General features: G+C 42.5%; 1 protein-coding gene and 1 long non-coding RNA gene across 5 annotated transcripts in view; one reads left to right on the top strand and one right to left on the bottom strand.

Moving 5' to 3' along the window:
* Nucleotides 1–11,017, top strand: part of ZNF407 (zinc finger protein 407) — a 336,771-nt gene extending 325,754 nt beyond the window's left edge. For all 4 annotated transcript variants that reach the window (XM_080581095.1, XM_080581096.1, XM_080581097.1 and 1 more), the window contains one exon: nt 9,362–11,017. In XM_080581095.1, the coding sequence (XP_080437221.1) occupies nt 9,362–10,719 (1,358 nt within the window). In that variant the 3' untranslated portion in view covers nt 10,720–11,017. The remainder of the gene's footprint in view (nt 1–9,361) is intronic.
* Nucleotides 11,018–11,499: 482 nt separating this feature from the next.
* Nucleotides 11,500–20,747, bottom strand: LOC308190126. Its single transcript, XR_013946922.1, has 2 exons — nt 14,780–20,747; nt 11,500–14,560 (listed from the first exon to the last, which is right to left on the bottom strand). It is a non-coding gene; the product is annotated as an uncharacterized lncRNA (long non-coding RNA).
* Between the last annotated feature and the right edge of the window lie 492 nt (nt 20,748–21,239).

The raw sequence follows: 21,239 nt of genomic DNA, 5'->3' as shown, positions 1-21,239 counted from the left end.
GTGATGTTTTTAACACTTCCTCCCAATTTATTATTATCTGTGTATTCCACCTAAAAGCTGTTGACTTCTACCTCTGGCTAACCAACTGCTTGGGTAGCTTTATTGACAGTACAGCATGGAAGTGATTCAGATCTCACAAACACAACTTTGCAGCTGGGTGGAAGCACCTGGAGTAAGGAGCTTCTGAGCACTTGTACTGAGCCATGGTGCAGTGGTTTACTTTTCACGTCGCACGCAGCCATGGCACGCCGACATAGCAATTCCTGCGTCGGGAGTGTTCAGCAGTGGCTCTGAAAGCACCACCTTTGGTGTCTTCCGTCTTGTTTTATCTACGTACAGCCTAGTGCCTTCTAATGCTGGAAGTGGGAGACAGCTCGTTTAGGTACTACTGTTATCAGTAGCACTGAAGATACATTTCTGTCAGTGGAAGGTCAATTATATGAACAGCTCTTCCTTTGAAGATATGCTGGAAACATGCTGCTTCCATCTTTCACCAGAGGTGAATCATGAAAAGAAGACTTTATCACAAACTCGACCCTCGAAAGTGGTATAAAAGAGTTACCTGTCTCTCCAGCCTCTGCTTCCCATCCCACCCTCCAGGACCAGCATGTACCCCGCTTCACATTTCTTAAATAATCCTGTGGTTACTGCTAAGCCTGTCTGACACTCTGAAATATCAACATCTTTTCTGAGAATTAGGCATTATAAGCCTTGATGCTTCCCGTGCCTGAGGTGGAGTGATGGGGCCAGCAGAGGGGAAGGCCACCCTGGGAAGTAGCTGGACCACTTCTACCCAGCCCTGTTCCCTCCTTCTCAGAAGTAATGGGACACAGTGCACTGCCACAGACCTTTGGGGTGGGAAATCAGATGGCAAAAGCTCTGCAACCACCTGCATAATTAATTCAGCTTTGTCTTATGCCAGGTACCAGTTTGGGAACAGCTGTGGTTGATCCTGTGTTAGGGTTACACGTGTGAGGCTGAAGCACCTCATCTTTTTCTTTCAAAGCAGAGGGTGGCATGACCTACGGCTTTCAGACAACCATCTAAAGCTCCTCTCTAGCTTCAGATCCATTGCAAAAATGTATAAATACTATTAGCCACTGATACTGCATTTGGTGCTATAAAAGCAAAGAAATAGGTCTTTCTCCATTGAACTTACGTGTAAGTTAAAGCCCCCAACCTTCTTTACCTTGTTTTCTTCTGAAACTGGTTGTAATGCTTGCTCACTGTGCCAACCACTACCATTTGAACAGATGCATGTCACTCCTCCAGTTGTCTTTCCTAAATTCCCAGCAAACGAGAGACGAAAATGAACATATCAGCTATATGTCAGTGTCCAGATAAAAAGCTGCAAAGTTAAGTTATGAAGCTCACCCTTGTTCACGAAATTAACTGATCTCATATTGGCCCAGCAGAGCTCCTTCTCTCTGACAGATTATTACTTCTAATCATATGAATCAGTGCTCATTCCGGTGTGATTTTGATGAAGTCCATAAAAGACAGCACGCTCATCTCCTCCGATGCTTTGAATATTGAAATAGAACATTTTTTTTCTGGTAATTCTTCTGCATTAATTGCTTCTACTTATTCAATGAGTGTTAGCTTTTGTTATAACCCATCCCATAGACTCCTGACACCTTGCCTGCTGAGAAGTCCTGTCCTTGAAGGTACTATAGTGCACAATGATCAGAACTTATTGCTGATGTTTTGCTAGCATTTACTAGCAACATCTTGGCAGAGGGTGACCTCTAGTACTGTCTCTAAACATTTTCAATTTACAGACTCAAGAATTTTTGCTGTCTTTGCCTCTCATTCTTTTGAAGAGGTCAGCCCTTTACGAATTTGCCACAAGAAACAAGTTCAAAATGCCCTATACACTTAAACAGCTTAATAGGAATATAGCTACAATGAACACACAACATACAATTCATTTTAATATTTATAGAAGAAATTCACATTGTTTTAAGTGTACGCGAGCAGCTGCTGTCATTTGGCTATGAGCAGATGTTAGACCTCCGAAAGCTTCGCTGATAATTAAAATACTAACAGTTAGTGTTTTACCCCAGCTGCAGGTTCTGTTTACTGTAAATTTGATTTTAATGGTGCCTCTGTGCAGTTATTGAATAGAGGTTTGTTTTCTGCTATACATACAAAAGTGTCTACAATGAAGACAAATGGTTATTTCCCGTAATTTACCCTGGAAAGATATGAACATACACTGTAACGTAGTTGAATTTATAAATGAAATGCAGAGATGACTATCGCAGAGCAAATGGTAGTTTCTGTTATCTTAACTAACAAAAATAACCAAGAAAACTTACTAGTTCTAGTTATTCGCAAACATTCTGCCTAAAAGCTGCCGTGCTTTTCAAATGGGTTGAGACATGCCCTTGAGCAAAGAACAGGTGCTCCTTTTTACTGAATGGGTGCATAAATCAGAATAAATAAATAAATGAAATCACGATACTCAGATTTGATTGGTATACAGAAGAATATAATTTCTGCTTGATCATTTCATAACATGATTTTTTTTTTAATTTTTGGTGTCCCTTACAAGTGTCTGTTCTCTTTAGTGCATGTATGTACATCAAACGTTGGGAAAGGCTAGCCAATTTCAGAATTGTTAATCCCAAGGGCCTGATTATGCAAACACAATGCATAATGCAAGCTACCATGTTTAGTCCCTTTGAGACTATTGAGGCTAACTATGGCAGTAAGCAGTACTCTTGATAAATAAATGTTTATGAGACCAGGATCTAAATGTATATATTCTTGAAAAACAGAAACTCTTGCTGAGATAATAATGACAAAAAGTACCTTGGGCTTTTTTTTTTTTTTTTAGCAAAATAGTTACTGTCTGAGTTAGGACCCATTTCAGAAATCACGATAATTTGTCTTATGATCAGAGCTTGTGGTTTGTTTGTTTGTTTTCTGATTTTCTCATATTAGCATTCCTATTATTTTTCATGTGATCTTATATGCTCTGATGGCCCAGGAAACAGAATTCTGCAGTCTGACCGAGCACAACCGGTTTCTCTTGCAATCTGGATTCTGGTTTAGAAATGCTAAAAAGCACTGCAGTTACGCTGCAGGAGTTAAAGCAGAAAAAGTACATCCATGTAGCATCAATGTCAGTTGTTCCCAAACTGAGGGCCTTTGAAGCCGGTGTGCAAAGAAATGTCCAGGCTGGCTACCCTCATCTCCAGCTGCTAAATTGCTTTGGAAAAGCTAGCTAAAGTACTCCAAATACATTCCTAATGCTACTTGTCCATACTGGTAATTGCTGTATATGCCTCAGTGAGGCTTTTGCTCCCAGGCAGGACTTGAGAAGATAAAGCCTGTATGGTGGCAAGTGTGTAAAGAGGAAAGGTAGTCTACAAGAAAGTCTGGCACTGTGCGCATTGGGCAGTTGTAAAATCTATGCATTAACACCTTACCTGTTTACCGTGGTCAGTGGCAGTTTCAGTACATACATTTTTTATTTGCGTAGCTTCTGTAACGCTAGGCTTTATGGAGTTCATTTTTGACCTTAAGCGCAAGAAAAGAGAAGCTGAAATTTTTCACAGAGAAGGCCTTTTCCCAAAGGTTAATTGGACATTGGAAGGAAACCAAACCAAACCAAAGCAAACCAAACCTAAACACCGTAACTGAATGGCCCAGCTATTTATTTTGGTGGCTGTTTCTTGTTTTGCTTCTCTGTTGTTGCTGTTGACATAGTCCTGTAAGGTATGCAATGTCAAAATAACAAGCAGAAAATTTCAGTTTGGTTATCAGAAGAAAAAAAATCCAAAATTATTTCCTTTTACATTTTAAGAAAGCTAAATGGACATCTGCCACTTTGCTTAAGGTACCTGAAAGGTTAGCGCTTCATCCTTTATACAAGCAATTCTTAGAAGACCTTGAAGTTTCTAAACATGATGGAGGACAAAGGATAAAGCTAGAAGCGAAGGATGTTTTGAGTTTTAGCCTGAAACATGACATTTCTGGATTTTTAAGTATAGGATGAACTACTCACAGTATTTTGGAATTGGTTATGGTATTTAATTTTCTTTTTACAGTTAAAATATACTGAAAAGAAAAAACCCTTACTGCATTGGTATCTCTCTCTTATTACCATTTACGTACCTTCTGTCAGTGGTGGAATTTTTTTATGTCTCTTAGGGAGCTGGTTAAGTTCCCTATAGGTATATCTATTTGTACTGCTTTACAAATATATGCTGCCTTTGTGGACATAATAAGTCTGACAGAGCCCTTTTGGCTTGCTGATTTATTTCACTTCTCAGTTTGACCCATCCTATTTTCTTCCTTCAGTAGAAGATATGAATGAGCCTTCACAACCTCTTTTATTTAGTAGCTTAACTAGCTGTTTTTGAAAATGCTGGCCCCTCTATTGCTTGTACATTTAAAAAAAAAAAAAAAAACTAGAAAAAACACCTTAGAAAAGAAAAAGAATAGCTTTTACTATGGTTAAGGAAGAGATCTGAAAAATGTGGTTTATTATTATGGCCTCCAAAAATCAAGAAAATAGTCATGCTACAGTTCTTAGACTGCACTTAATTATTTAAAGATCGTTACAAAAAGGAAAAAAAAAAGAATGAATGAATGAAAGAAAAAATGCAGAAATTTGGAGCTGGATCAGGGCCTAAATTATTCCTTTATGAACTTGGGTGGTGGGCTTTTACCATACCAGTCAAAATATTTTATTGTTACATAGACAAATAGACAATAACTTTTGAAATAAAGACATCAGTTGCTCATTCAAGTGATAGCCAATGTAAGTTGAATTTTCGATATCTTGTAGGAAGGTTGCATTTAGTTGAAAGAAAAGATGTTTCTTTGCATTCACATTATTTAATATTCATTGCATTTTAATAGATACCAAATATTTGTATGTATCAGTAAATAATGTGCCTAATCACCAAAGTATGAAAAATGAACTGTTGCCAAATAGGGTGCTATAAATCAGGTCACCTGGAACTTTTGCAGGAAAGGCAAAATAGCTGTTTTAAGCGTGCTGTGTAAATACAGATCATTTCCGTCATCCTAACAGATTATTTCATCTATGGCTTAGTGCTTTGTCCTAAAGGTGCTCCTTGTGAAGGATATCCTCAGCCCAGCCTCACCGTGCACAGCCACTGCTACAACTTTTGGGCAAGGTTTAAAATTCTGAAGAGGCGGCTGGTGAAGAGCAAAGTGGTGCTTTACATATAATATTAGCAGAGACTTTCCTAACACATTACGCATTTCTTTCTGAGACAAGTCTCCTTAATGCCATCTTTATCTGCTACACGATGCATGAAATCTACTTTCTGTTTTAGAACTGCAGCTGACCCCCGACCCCTCGCGTGGCGCCACAATGTGACCTCTCTATTGTCATCAGCTTTCATTCTCTTGAAAATCCTATGAATTTTTATTACAAGTTTTTTTAAACCAAGCTGAGGCTTCAACAAATTACTTGACACAGATGAGATGAAGTTGTTGAAGTAGTGTTAGATAAGTTTTACAGCCAGCATGTGTGCTGCTGAACAGTACAAAGCCAGTGTCCTACAATGTCATACACCAGTAACTGCTGAGCCTACTATTGGATAAATACATCATTTTATGGAACATTGATTGTTCTATAAACCCAATGGAGTATTATGCTCTATGATCAAACCATTTAGATTGTGTGTAGAGCACAGAAAATGCCATATTCAGGATGGTACTAAAAGTGCCATTTGTGTATTTTATGGATGTCATTACGGGGGAAACTTCTCTCTGTAGGCCCTGTTTACTGCAAAATTTTTTAGTCTGTAATGACATTTTTCATTCACAACGTATGCCTTCAAGAGAGGGGGCCCTTGTTTTATTTGTTTCATTCGAGTTTACTGCACAAATCCTGTACGTTTTAATTAAATGTACGCTTAACAAAAGAATAAGGTATTTATTCTGTGGGGAACAAATGATGACAGTAACAAAAGAATAAAACAGACACACAAAAGGAAGTCAGGTACCGAGGAAAAGAGAGGGAAAAAGGTACTAAACCCTATTTGTAGTTTCCCAGAAGCACATTAAACATCAAAGCATTTCTTTTAGCCCTATTTTGGGAGTTTGTGGTCTCTGAGAATTAAAATAACCTGCGAATATGGATTTAATGTCTAAAAAATCCTGACATTTTCAAATAAAAAACTAACAGTCGCTCAGGACTCCAACTGATAAATAATGGTCCTGCTGAAATGACAGACTTCTTGGAAAGAAACCAATTCTGTGATCATTGCACCCCTAGATATGAAACACCTCTTTACAAATTGTCTGAATATGAGCTCTCATATCATTATATTTTGTCATTTTAATGCCTATTTGTGTATCTTCTTAATTTGCAGTGACATGCAATCAGCAACAAGTCCAGTTTTCCTAATATTAATGTGGGCTTGTATTGCAGCTTATGTTTGCCATGTCAGCCAACACTTACCCCTTCTCTTTGCCGGCTTTTAAGAGGGGGTGAGAGGCAAGCTGAATTTAGTAGGACAACATGATTTGTTGCTACATACAGTCCAATAATGTGACATGTTCCTTAAATACATAAAAATTCCTGCAAATGTTGTGTTGGATAGCAGTGCTCCATTATAGAAATGTGCTGTTTCAAAGTCAAAATAGCAGCTAAGCCTCAAAACATGTTGTTTTCTAAATATCTTCCCTACTTGGCTTTTCGCTGGTAAAACAAAAGAAAACCAGTAAAATCTGCAATTCATATTTACCATGAAAAATCACTAAAATTGAAGCTGATGTTCCCAGTAAATTCTTGGTCATAGTCCAGTAAAAATTTAAAGTTACAGTAGATTCACATTAGTTTAAATGACACTTGAACTTCTACATAGCTCAACATTAATTCATTATAGTTGAAATGGAAGAATCTTCAGTGGGTGAATCTTTTACAATCTGATTGAGGCTGTTACATTTTATAGGAGCCATTTTTCAAAGCAGTACTGACAGCACTCGAAGTTATTAAATTGCTGAATCAAAAGATGGACCTGCAATCGCATTTATGAACTGTGATGGAATAGCTGGGGTTGCACCGAGCTGAGGTTAAGATGTTGGTGTAGTTAAGCTTCATCACACCCCTTAGTGACAGCAGTATTTACCCATGTAGTTTACTTTAATGGTCAGGAAGTGGCTTAACTCACCTCTGGATTCAAATAGATTAAGTAAGCAGTCAGAATGGCATAATTATCAGCGCTGCGAGGGATTCACTGGATAGCTCTTCACCCAGGAGACTTCCTGTTCAATTGCACAGTAAAGGCCGGCGCAGCACAGATTCATGGGTACAGCAATTATTTTAGGAGATGAAAACAGGATGGATTTCCTTTTTCTTTCCCTTCCCCAGACCGGAGCTTCTCCTCGCTGCAGCGACGCTGTGTCCTGTACATAAATTATAATTATCTTAGGGGAAAGATGTCATGATTTTGATGCACGCATGTGAAAATTATGATCGCGGAGTTATTTTGATTTTGAAATCCTGTGGAAAATGCGTGATTTGTAGAGTTATTTTGATTTTGTGCCACATCACTGCCAGGCTCCTCTTTTATCATGTCAACAAAGCAAGATTCCTGAGAGAATTAATTACTTCTACTCTATTATAAAATGTGGAGGAGCTAAGATAATTGTCATTTTATGTTGATTTCCCCTTCCTATTTTTCTGCTCTTTGGGGGGTCTCGTGAATGTCAGTGCCTACAGAGAGAAGAGGAAAAGTGGGGATAAGAACCAGTCGTACCACAGTAAGCCTCCTCACAGCTTACGCCTGACAAAATGTACTTCAATTGTATGTGCCAGATACATCACGCAGCATCACTTGGAAACACTCTAATGGTTTAAATTGTTAATTTTCTTTTCCAAAGATAACCTGCCTCGCAAACTAAGATGGAGAAAGTTGTGTAACGTCAGCTGAGACTTCTGAAAGTGATTTGCAGCCTTTCAGCTTAACACGATTACCTGTGCTTCATAGCACAGTTCTCCACCAGAAGCTTTGTAATAGAAAAAATAACAGATAGATGGATAGATAGATGCCAGCAAGAGCCCAGTCTTTTAGGCACTGGTGTTACCTTGGAACATTAGCTTGATACTCACCTTAGCATATCAACTTGCTAGAGGCTGCAAGATGCCAAGTGCTCAGTCTCAGTGTAGCACGTCTCGTAAGTGTGAACTTACCTTCAAGCAGAGGAGTCTGTGGTTCTTAGAGCCCAGTGTAGTTCTCTGTGGGATCGGGGCCTGACAGTTACAGCGTGGGTGTGGACAGCCTCAGCATCAGGGGCCTCATCAGCCTTCCCAAGGCCCACCTGGCACCAAACCCTCGCCCTGATCTCAGTGTCTGGGTCCCGCTTTCTTACCTGTGTGCGCCGGTTGTGGGCCTGCAGGGGCTGCAGTGGGGCTTGGGGATGGCACCATGACAAGGGGACAGCAAGTGCTGAGCTGTTCTGCCACGGGGCTGCTCACAGGGTGCAGTCAGTCATGTCTGCCTAAACTCCTGGAAGGCAAGAAGGGCAGCAGGGTAACCCCGAGGCCGTGTTTTGAGGGCGATGGGCTTGGCTTTGTGTGGCCTTGGGCATCGTTTGCTTTGCTGAAGCGTCACTGCTAGTGTTGAGAATGGAGGAGGAAGCTTTCGCTGACCCAAAAGCAGACTGAGTGGCAAAATAAGCAGTTGCAACGTGGAGGTAAAGGCATTTTTATCTATTAATTGATTTCACGTAGAAGTAATTAAGAAGTGTAATTGAGGTTTCTCTGGGTGATAGTTGCATAAAATATCCTGCGTAGGGTGAGAGGACTGCCGAGCGTTTTCTCCAGGTAACTAGGCTAGTGAACCGAGCCAGTAAGGTGTGCTGGAGAAGATGCTGGGTGGAAAATAAAGGGGAAGACAACGGCATCAAGCTGACAGCTTGGCAATTACCTCGCCAACAAAAGCAGGGTATTAAGAAGATCAGCCACAGTTTTTCACACCCAGATATGTTTAACGTAACATACGATCCTAAAATTCGTTGCCAAAGTACCCAAGTATCACCAATAGGATTTTCTATAAAAGATGTGTTAATGGCTTTTAACTGTATACTGTATTTATCTGGGCTTTTTTGTACAGCATATTTTAAAAAAACACATTTAAATTGTTAATAGGCTGCAGCATTGTTAAACTCAGCAATTACTTCAACCTGTAAATATGTTATTTGGAAAACATGCAAATTGTTTTTGTTCGCTTGCTCATTTTATCTGTGTTTTCTGCCAGTGAAATCTAAAAATTGTCAACGAATTTTCTTCCATTTAAGCTACAATTTGTTAAAGTAATGAACCGATATTTTCCATGATACCGTGTTCACAGCATATTTTGTCTTGCAGGCATTGTATCCAAGTCCTATGAGTGCCGGCTGAAGGGGCAGGGAGCAACCTTTGTGGAAACTGCGAGTCCTTTTACTGCAGCAGCACTGGGAGAGGTTTCTCCAGCTAAAGAGAAGGCCTTTCGGGGCAGCAGAAGGCAGCCACAGTCGCCTGAACAAGTTCAGCAAGTTATTATTATTCAAGGATACGACGGCGACTTTGCAATTGATGTCTCTGCGGAAGAAACGGCAGCAGCTACCCTTCAGACTCTAGCAATGGCTGGTCAGATGGCCAGGGTCGTCCATATTACAGAGGATGGGCAAGTCATAGCTACAAATCAAAACGGCTCGCACGTGAGTAGTGTGGTTCCAGGGCAGATACTTACCGAGCAGCTAGCAGATGGTGCCACGCAGGTGGTGGTGGTTGAAGGTGCTGTAACAGGAGCCGAGATGGAGGAGGCTGTTCCTATAGATGCAGTTCCTGACTCCAGTAGTGCTGTACTGCAGCAGATAATGCAACAAGAAGTTTTAGATGCTTCTGAAGCTACAGTCCATCCCCAAGACTCCTCGTCAGCGTTAGATGCCTTGCTTTGTGCTGTAACGGAGCTGGGCGAAGTGGAAACCAAATCTGGACTCCTTGACAGAAGCAGGTCTAGTCACAAAGATTTCTTGCAAATGCCAAACCCAGAGGCGCCCAGTGTCCCCAGTGATGCAGGGGGACAAGAAATACAAATGTTCCATGAAGTTCAGGAGACTCAGGAAGATACCGAACCTATGGAAGTAGTGACGCAGGTCATGCAGCCATCGGCTATAATTGCATCTCAGGAGAGAGCTCAGGCTGCCTTCAAGAAAATGGTCCAAGGAGTATTACATTTTGCTGTATGTGATACGGCTGCGGCCGACCAGCTGATGAAAGAAGGTGTCACTCAGGTCATTGTAAATGAGGAGGGGACTGTGCATATGGTAGCTGGAGAAGGCTCTCAGATAATTATGCAGGAAGCCGGTAGCCATGCGCTCAGTGTCCAGAGTGAACACATGGATTTAGTCGATTCAGATGGGGAAATATCACAGATTATCGTCACTGAAGAAATAGCTCAAGCCATGGTTCAGGGTTCTGATGGTGACTTCTCGGAAGGTGCAACCCACTACATTGTCACAGAATTGCCACCAGACATGCAGGATGAACCTGGTGTGTACTCGCACGCTGTGATAGAGACAGCTGGGTCTCAAGAGATTTTGCAGGCTGGTACTGCTATAGAAGCAAAAGCTGCATCCCCTGATAGAGCAGGAGAACAGTTAACAAGCATGGTCATTTATACGGAGGGTGGCTCACAAGTAGTTCAGGGCCAGGGAGATGAAAACGAAGTACAAGAAGCATGAAGAGCTTTATCTCATAGGCTTGATGCAGGTGATCAGATCCATGGAGGCGCTGTATTCCTGGAACAACTTCTGTAAAACCTTCTCAATACAATATCCTCATAGGCAGGTAACAAATATGCACCCTGTGGGAGGTGAAGGTCAGCTACTAGGAGGAGTTCACTGAAAAGGATAGTACAATCTTGTTACAATAGCTCTGAGAATTATTATAGGGGATTATTTTAAAGCAAATGCGTTAGGACACAAAAGAGGATAAAAATATCCCCCTCCTCTCCTGTAGGTATTGTTCTGTTCACTGGTTTATTTTTTTTCAACTGTTGTTTTATCTCAGGGTAAATCCCTGCCTTCTTTTTTGTCTATCATAATCACAAGAGTAAAATACTTTCACTTACATGTATATTTTATAAACAGATAAATAAGCAAAAAATTACAAAAAGTGCATCATTACAATGACAAGGTGATCAGGTAAGCTTAGATACTGTAATTGGTGCCCTTCTTTATTTTAAAGAAGAACAGGTGACATTTTGCTTTCTAGAATCTTACTTTAAAATATCTGTGGTGAAACATATGTCATCAAATTAAGTGTTTTCTCCATCTGGAATCAAATTTTTTAATAGTAGCTTAGTCTTTCATGGTATTGCATAAGACTTTTCCTAGGGAAGAGTTGCTACATTTCAGAAAATTCTTGATTATACACATTCAGAAAAAATAACTTGATGCCTGTATCTTCCACTTAAATTTAGATGAGAGTCCTACATATGAAATGTGCTTTTTTTTTAAAAAAAAAAAAATATTCTCACTGTCAGTGTTTTGCTTTTCTTATAAATAGTGCTTCATATAAATACCATTTTGCAGTTCATTTTGTGAGAGACTTTTGAAATGTTATGGGGGTTTTTTGAAGAAAATTCTGACATTGACATTAACAAGTAAAAAAAAAAAAAAGGTGACCTTGTATTTCTTGCTTAGTCCAGAATGTCAATTATTTAGTTGTGGATATACTGCAATTGTCCGATGCAAGTTCATGTTGAAGAGATTTGTTTCACAATACAACTGCTTTTGTTTCTTTTAAAAAAAATGTAAAGTATAAACTGGCAAGGTTTTTTTGTTTGTTTGTTTTTGTCTTTCAAATAAAATGTTAGCATTAAAATGAAGCATCATGATTTTTAATATTAAGCAATAAACAGAACTGGCATTCAGCAGGAGCAAACAAATGCTATCTGTTATGTCTGTGCATTTTCTCTTTTCCTTTCTCAAGCTAGCTAGCTAGATAAAGATAAAAGAATCTAATTTCTGAAGTGTGCCTCATGCATGCTTAATATAATTGTGTAAGTGTTTAGGGTATAAGCCGTGCTGACTCTAGAGATAACTGGGTTTCCTATCATGTTTAATATCTTAAAATTATCAACTGTGAGAAAGTTGGGGTGAGGCAAAACAATAGTTCCTTCTTGAAGGAACTGTTTAAAAATGTATTTTCTGATAGAGCTACTTAGAAAAGGTGCTTCATTCTGGGGCTATAAGAGCCTGCTGTCTTTTCATCTCTCTCTCTCTCTCTCCTCTCTTTTTTTTTTTTTTAATTTTATTATTTTCCAGGAATTAAGGTTATGTCTTTGTCAGACCCCCAAAAAAGTAAATTTCAAGTTAGACATGGAGATTCATAATTAGCCGAGTTTGACTTGCTCATCTTTCTTAAAAGTGACAGGCTGTTCACTTACTCTTAAATACTGTCTTCAGCAAACAGTGACAGGATCAACTCCCGTTTGTTATCAGGAAAAAGGTGACCTTTACAAAATGATGGCCCTCTGCAAGACTCTCACAGATGTTCAAAAAACTGAATGTTTTTCAGTGGAAATATTTCTTCTTGATCATTCCTCCTGTTAACTGTAGCCCTGTGGTCTTGCAGCTTGGATGCTAATTCTTTGCTGTGCTTAGTCCTGTATGGCTAACCTTTCTGCTGCAGTACAGGGTGTTGACACTGACATGCTGCAGTTTACCATTTGTGATTTATTTAGGATAAATATGTCTCAGGTGGCATTTAATCCTTCATAAAACCAGTGTAGCCTGCAGTGTCAAACCAGCAATCACATTGTATGCACAATGAAAAGAGCAGACCTTTGCATAAAAAAAAACTGTGGTAGGTGTTCCTGTGCTTGGGAGTACTGGAAGGATTCACTAACCTGCCGTGTGCTGTAATTACCTGGAAGCTCAGGTTAACGATACTTCTCTCCGAGTGCAGCCTGATCAGGAGAGCTAATTTCTTTCTAGTGCTTTTTTTTTTTTTTTCCTTCCCTCCTTCTTCTTTTTAATGTGCACTTTGAAGTTAACTTATTAGTGCCCTACAAATGTAACATTAGAAATCAAGGATGACATTCATTCCTGTGCAGACAGGCTGCTTAAGGACTCCACGCGCCGTCTCAACCCCATGCTGAAATGCTGTCTGTGACGCGCCCGGAGCCGAGGTTACAGCAGATCTATCCCGAGGCTGAGGAAACTCGTCTCCGGCGCGCGTCCCCCTTCTGTGCCCACGCTCCTGGCACCTCACCGTAAGCCAGGAGGAGATCAGCAGGAGCGCTCCGTGGGCCTGCCAGCCTCTGTCCTGCCCTCTGCCCTGGGAAGGAGGCAGCAGAGGGAGGTGGATGCTTCAGGAGCAGCACCTGAAGAGGACCTGGGCCACCAGGATGGTCCATGCGCGGTGCCGGAGTCGGGGAGCAGGCTGATGGGCCGCAGGAGGCCTTTGCTGCAGGTAGCTCCCACCTTCAGAGCGCAGCAGGACTCGTGTGGTGCATCCAGGAAGGCGTGCGGCCCAGGCAGCCTTTCAGTTCCTCAAAGCGTATTTTGGTGTTTGAACGGCTTCAGCTGACTCTGTCTCCAGGAAAAAAAAATCAAGAGTTACACTGTAATGGAAGCAACTGCTCAAAGTGCAGCTTTCCTGTGCCATTTGTTTGCCTCCCGATGTTCTGACTGCCAGAACCATTGGCTTTAATCTCCTCTTTGCTGTCCATTTTGATTAAGCATTACTGAAGTTGGAGCATACAATGCCAAACAGGTAAAAATGTAAGTATTTAGGGAGCGTTAAAGTAGTACGCAGGAAAAAATAAATAAATCCACCAAAACTGAACAAGAACAACAAAACAGTGGAAAAACAAAACAAAACAAAACCAGAGGGGAAAAAAAAGAGCTGTTTCTGGCAAGCAATTTCACCCTCTGTTTCTTAGGAATCAGATATACACCTCCTGAGGCAGTGTCTCCTGGCCCCTGAATTCAAGCTTCATCTTTTGGGAGAAATGGGAGATAAGAGATAGCTGGAAACGATATTTAGAGAAATATTTCCTATAAAAAACAAACAAACAAACAAAAAAACACCCAACAACAAAGCCCAAAGTGCCCACAGCTACATACCATTCTGCCTGACTACCAGCTGCACTTTGCTATGGAAGTTGGAGGAGCCAGAGCCAATAGCTGATGTGCTAAGGTATGCACATGTGAATTGTGCATAGTGCTGCAAGCGCTGCTGTCATTTATAAATGCGGCTTTAATACCAGAGATGTTAGCTGTGAGGTCCTGGAAGAAATATATTTGTGATCTTTGTGGGCAGCGGGTTCAGCTTGTGTAATCTCTGTAGGAGTGTCTGCCTGCTGAAGCTGTGCCTTAGGCCATCCCTGAGCCAAAGCTGAGCTTAAAATGCAGGTTGGTCCCCTCCAGAAAATCACAGGGCTTGATGGATGGGATTTGAGCTACAGGCGGAGCAGTGCAAGGAGCTTGTATTGGGCAGACGTGTGCCTTGGTAAGCAACTTATGGTGCTTTTTTCCACCCTCGCCTGCTTAGTAGACTTCCTGAGCACAAACACTGTAAACAGAATAAAAAAAGAGAGGGGGATGAAGACAAAAGCCACTCCTGAAATTTGAAGCAAAGTTGGTTCTGGTGGAAGCATTAAGTAACAGGGAAAAAAAAAAAAAAAGGTCATTCATTTGGCAAAATAAAAAAGAGCTGGGAGTTTTCACTTATTTTACTGTGCAATATTAGCCCATAATTTAAGATAGCACACGGCCTACTTAAACAGCCTACCCCTGTTCCATCTTGTTGAAGAATACAATTCGTTTTCTACTCCTCTAGGGTGATATCATTTTATATGAAGAAAAAAGTTAGCTCAGATGGCAGTTATATGTTTCGGAAGCACCTTCTAATCAGGGATTGGTGATTCATTATTAGCTTCAGCAGGCGATCCATCTGACATGTAAGGGGAAAAAATTAGCAGCTGTCACTGCATGATGAGTTAATTTCCTGATAGGCCTGACACTGAAAAGCCATTTGGAGACATGGAGATGGCTGATGAGAAAACCTGGTGCTGGTTTATAATTGGAGAGAAAGAAAGGGCAGAGAGACAGAGGGAGATGGGGGAGGGACCGGGGCTAATCTACAAGTGGGGATGGATGTTTGTGTATTTACTAAACAGACTGCTCCACAATAGCCTGCGTTACCGCGCACACACACCTCAGCGGTTAAGTAATAAGGACTGGGGCCTTTCATTTTCCTTCTGCCGCGTGTCATTATTTTTAGTCATTTGTAATTAGTTCTCCAGACGGTTTTACGCTTACTCCAGCCCGGGTGAACGGTGTACAAGCACGCGATTGGGTTATCTGGCGGTGACATTGAAACCTGACATTTTAGTGGAAAGGGGAGAAAATGACGCTATCCCTTTAATGGTTCTTGCTGCAATTTTCTTAATTGCAGCTTGAGATTTCAATCAATCATACAAAAATAAACTTATTTGAAACAAATATTGCTAAAACTTCCAAGGGCACAATTTCAAATGATAAAAGGGTACTGAAAGAAATCTCTTGTAGAGTATGAGGAAATATGCTCTTCAAAATATATAAGCACATGTGTGTCTGTTTATCTTTTGTGCGAATGGCAAGTAAAACTATGTAGAGAATAGGCATGCAAGACCAAATACAGTCACTGTGGAATCCGGCTTGTGTGTGACAGGGACGGCAACACAAGGTCTTTTATGTGTGTTAGATAAAGCTAATAGAAATAGCTAATAGTCCCCTCGGCCAGGGACTAACTAATTTCTTCCATGGCTGTGCATATTAGGTACTTCTTTAAAGGGCTACTTGTTTTCAGCTATTTACATGTAAAGATATTTAATATGCCCAGCAAAGCAAGGCAGACTTCTCGTCAACCATCAATAAATAAATAAAATTGGAACACAGTGACTATTTAAAACTTTTCTTTTTCAAAATGGTAGCATTTAATGGGATTCTCACCATCATCGGAAGATAATTTTTGACTTGGAAGAACATTAGCCAGTAGCTTCTAACAACTCCGTTCATACAAAAGTAGCTTTGCCGTTTTTGTAGTAGGATAATCTTAAATAAGGGTTTGGGAGTAGTGGTGGAAGGGGGAAGATCCATGGCAGGCAGGTTGATCCAGCATGTATCGTACAATCGAAGTATGATGAACAACTAGTTCAGAAGATGGAAGTATGTCCTACTACATAATTGGACGCCTGACCGTGTTTAAAATATATTCTTGTCCTCTGGCAGAAACATTTATCAAGGCTATTTTGAATGATCAGTTGTAACATGTAGCCCTGCCTGGAAGGTCATAATTAACTGAGCACCATGGTGTTCTGGGAGTTTGGGATTAGTAAGACTAGCAGGCTGCTGGGGAACAATAGCTTAATGCCAGAGTGGTTTTCCTTCCATACTCCCCCAGCCTCTGATTGCTGGTACTGTCCTGAATCCTCATTCCCTACTGCAGCTTTACCAAGCGGTGGTTCAGCTTCCAGGAGGTCCTGCCCACAGGCTCATGTCAACAGTTTGTCATGCTTAGGAGTGATCCACCTTGATATGCAAGGAGCAGAAGAACAAGTGATGGATTTGTTATCTCCAGTGGGTCGCATCCCTTGTTACTCAAGTAGCCGTGGGCTTCAAGACCCATTAAATGGTCAACAGGAAGATTTTGGAAGCCCTACAGCTCCTTGGGAAGTCTGGTTGGGTAAGTGAAGTGTCACCAGGGGACATCTGGTCAGACAAGTATGAGCAACACCAAGCGTAGGAGGCAGAGCCTTTGATTCTTAGTCTGCTAGAACTGAGCTTTGTGAGGAGTTTCTGAGAGCAGAAATAGAAGTGGAACCGAAAGCAATGGCTGCTCAGACATAACAAAGTCGTGCACACAAGGGCTGAGAAACAAGGAGCAGAGAAAACAGGAAGGGAAAGGAGATGATGAGATAATAGAGTAGCTGCTGTGAGGACCACAAGGAAAAATGAAAGCACTCAAAATTTCCCTGGGCTAGAGGGTGGTCACACAAGATGGCCAGCAGCCAGCTCTCCCATGAGAAGACCATATGATCCTCATGAAAAGCAGGTGTCCTCTGTGTAGATCCCACAAGGACGGCGAGGAGTGCTGCTGCCCGCCATGCAAAGCAGGTTAGGTTAAAGATGCCTCAGTTCAGACTCTTTGAACTAACTGGGTTTTAAATATAAATAAAATAATGTGTTATTAATGCCATGAAGAGGCTTTGTGACAATGTAAAAGGCCTTTTGAAGAAGTGTTGTGCACCCCATCAGGCAAACGGTTGATGGGGAAGACCTGACGTGGAGGAGGAAGGCTGCGGGCAGAGGACACAGCCTGAGCCCCGCTCCAGCAGCCAGGAGCACATGAACTTACGGCGATCGGATGGCCTGGTCCTTCCCTCGGTGACCGCCGTGCCCGGAGGGGCTGGGCTGTGGCGCCAGGCCGTGCAAGTTAAAACACAGCAAGGAGTGCGCGTGGTTGCTTTCACCAAACCTCTCCCCTCCCCACCTGTCCCTTCTGGACTGAATCATGAAAAATCCCCAGAAGGATTCAGAATAAACCAGCTTCCGACTTCCGTGTGTGTGGAGCAGTGTGTTTAAGGCCAAAGGCCGTTCCCGCAGTCTTGGCCGAGGCCTTGCAGTGGGAGCTGCTGCTGGCCAAGAGCAGTTTCTTAGGGACCGACTTGATTTTACTTACATAAAGCAACTCGTCCTGTCTTTGGCTTTTCCAGTCCAACAACTCTGGCCTCCTAAAATACATGTTCTGGCTTTATTTTGGAGTGTTTTGTCCTTTGAAATGTTTGTTTTATAGCCTTGTTGACTTTTTTTTTTTTTTTTTTTCTCCTTAGATTAGAGCATGAAAAGGTGATGGCTGTTTTGTGTCTCTTTACCCAGATTTTTCAGTCCCCAGCACTGGGGGCAGAACTGGCTTTCAGGAAACAGTAACCCTGTTTTGCAAGCAGGAATTAGGGGGTCGCTTCGAGTAGGGAAAAGAAAGAAGAACACAACTGCATGAGGGCACTTTGCATCTGTTCAAGCACTCTGGGAAACCAACAAACAGGGAGGTGTGGGCTTGGGGCGGCATCCTGGCATCTCCACTACTAGTCATTGAGTTTCACGTGGAGAGCTCGTGCAAATCCCCTGCTGTGCTGTTACCTGGTGCAAAGATCCGCAAGCCAAATGCAGCCCCGCTCCTTCCCCAGCAGCACCCAGGGCAGAGACGGGCAATGGTGTGGCCGTATTCACCTGGCTCTGCCGTGCCATCAGGGCACAGCAGCTGCTTTGAAGATCTGGCCGAGTGTAGGGCTGCAGGTGATCCCCAGGTCAGGAAAGGGCTTCTGATACCTCCGAATTCCCACAAGGGAAGGATACCCGCAGAGAAGACACATCTCACCCAGGTAGCACAGAGGAGCACCAGGGCAAAGAAAGGACTGGTTTCTGTTGCAAACGCGGTCTTTGCAAGCACGTCTTATACTGAGAGAGTTTTAGGACCTTCCCCCAAATCCTGCTAAGCTTCTCCAATCTGCCAATGTGTTCCTCTGTCACTGGGGGTATGGAACAGGTTTGTGTTTCCTGCTTAGCATATGGTGGTGACTGCTGGTGTTTGGTAGCTGTGAAATACAGATGCCCAGCTCCAGGAGGATTTTTCCCTTGCTAGGGACATCTGGCCATCCTTTTGGCCTTGCTCTTTCTTTTTCTTTCTTTTGTTCCAATATGTAAGCCTTGCCCATGAATTTGAAATGAAGATCATTCAGCTGTTTTTAATTCTGCTTTATTTGAACATTAGGAGGGAGTCAGAGCAATGAGAAGCCTGGGGACCCAGATAGAGCCATGTATGTCCCAAGCCCACCGCCCGCCCCTGCCAGGGCAGCGGAGGGGCTGAGGCTGCTGTGGCACATTGAACAGAAGGCAGTGGCACCAGCGGCTGGCAGCAGCTGATGGGGATGGCAGGAGAAGGGAAGCCTAGAGGGGTGCCTCCAAAACACCAGGATGGCTGGTATGCCTTGGCTTGGAGCACCTAGGCACTGTCTGGGGTGTTTCTGCTCAGATTGCTGCCTTAAATCCATATGGGAGCCATGATGATAAAACTTAGGGACAGCAGTTACTGCTGATATTTAGAGTAAATGGAAGCGGGAGTTTCCAGGAGCATTTTTCTGGAGCCAGCGCTGAGCTCCTGCTTCCTCAGCAGACACACAAGCCTCCTCTCCCGCACTCTGCCACGCCACAGGTGGTGTGCAAGGGCTCACTCAGTGCACAGCTTTCCAATAGTTTGTCTTCATGGCTTAATGGGTGGCCCTCTGCCTACTTTATTGCATGCCATTCACTGAAAGCCTGCTCCGGAAGCAGGATGATTCATCTCCTATGGACATTTCTTCTGGTACTCATCACTCTGGTATCTGGGTGCTTCCCAGCCCTTCGTGGCTTCTTCCTCCTTTATCCCCACTAAGGTATCATGAGGAAATGTTTTTCCTCTTTCAGAGAGAGCTACAGACTACAGAGCGACAATTCTGGGAACCTCATCTGAGCTAACAGACATCATCTATCCAAACCTCCGAGTACCTGGCATCACACCACACTCGTAATGCTCCATCGTGACCTTGGGTGTCTCTCACCGTGAGTGTGCTCAGCGTTCCTGCAAACCAGATAGCGGGGGCTGGTGTGCGCACTGGGCAGGGGAGAGCATCTCTTTGTTCTCCCAGCTGTGCCACATCTCCCAGCTGTGCCCCCTGGCTGTTCCTGCTGGCTTTGGGGTTTTCTGTAACAACAAATTTTCATTTCTGCATATGAAGTGTGGAGCTCATATGGATATTAAACATACAAGCGACGATACTGCATGGGTGTGTCTCCGCCAGGCATCTACATCTAGGAGCTTGCGCAAAGGGGAGAGCCAGGCTTTGAGTGCTCCTGCAAGGAAATCCCTCGCTGACCTCTCAGCTGTGGCTGCGAACCTGATGCACGCACCCAGCCGCGCAGCCAGGAGCTGGCCCGTCGGGCAAGTGGCAGCTCGCAGGGCCTTTCTCAGCTGCCCTTCCGAGGGGATGAGCAGAGCTCGCCGCAGTAAGAGCCGGTGGTGCGGCAGTGTCTGCGTGTGAGGAGCGCGCGGGGTGTTCATTCCCAGCGAAGCGCCCAGTTCGGCTCCGCCAGAAACGAACGCGTGCACATTGGGAAGCACACGCGGGAGATCTGCTTTCTTTATCCAAGCAGGTTTCTAAGAAAGCCCTTCAGATAACAGTTCTGAAAGCTTGCTGAAGTGAAAATTAAACCGCTTTAAATGCCGTTACGGAAACATACCCATCACAACAAGGGCTGGCTTTCTGTAGCTGCCACCCAATAAATATATGAGGCTCGGTTCTGATGTCAGACTGACTTTTCCTTGTGTATGTCCTCCAACGTCTGGTTTTCCTGTTATGAACTGCAGTAATTGTGATCAATCAGGCTTTATGTTCACTAGCCACAGGCTGTTTTATTAATGAATCTGTATCCCATCTTCATTTTTTCACAGTCTCATCAAATCTCTTCCAGATCCTGTTTACATCAAATTTTATCTGCAGCACAGTTGTGTAATAGCATCCAATTTGGAATTCCTGATTCTGCAGCATTTCCTCAGACCAGGACCCCAGCACACTGAATAACAATACGTTCCTGAAATAAAAGAAAAATGAAAACATGGGAGCTTTCAACAAAGTGCAAAGAAAAGCCATTGGTTTATAAGCGATACCATCCTTCCAGGCTGTGGAAAAAGCTATGAACAGAGCACTTTTTCAGAGTCTTTTCTGTGAGTGGGCATGTGCATGTGTGTCATGTATGCTTAAAGGCTAGAATTGCCTTCTTGTGGATGCTTTAAAAAATATCAGGTACTTTTCTCAGCATCGTACATTTTCTATTTGGGCACATGGGATTTATGAATATTTGGCTTGACTGGCTAAAGACATCAATGTGACATGATGCAATGTGTTATAAATGTCTCAGATCAAATGCAGAATAGGCAGAAAAAAGCCTCAGAATAGAAGTTTATTAAAAACACGTACATACAGTCTCTTCTAAACTAAAAAAAAAAAAAAAAAAAAAAAAAGAACACTAATGTTCCCCTGTTGCATTGATGCCAGAACATTATGTTTGCAAATAAGAATTTAGCACTACAAAGACAATGCCCTAGATTAACTAAGATCCCATTTCACAAAACCCTATGGCAATAGTCTGCAACATCAGTCACAGGAGAAGATATA

This window comes from Anser brachyrhynchus (assembly GCF_964034855.1).
Source record: "Anser brachyrhynchus genome assembly, chromosome: 2".
In the NCBI taxonomy this organism is placed as follows: Eukaryota; Metazoa; Chordata; class Aves; order Anseriformes; family Anatidae; genus Anser; species Anser brachyrhynchus.
This window is presented reverse-complemented; position numbering and strand designations above follow the sequence as displayed.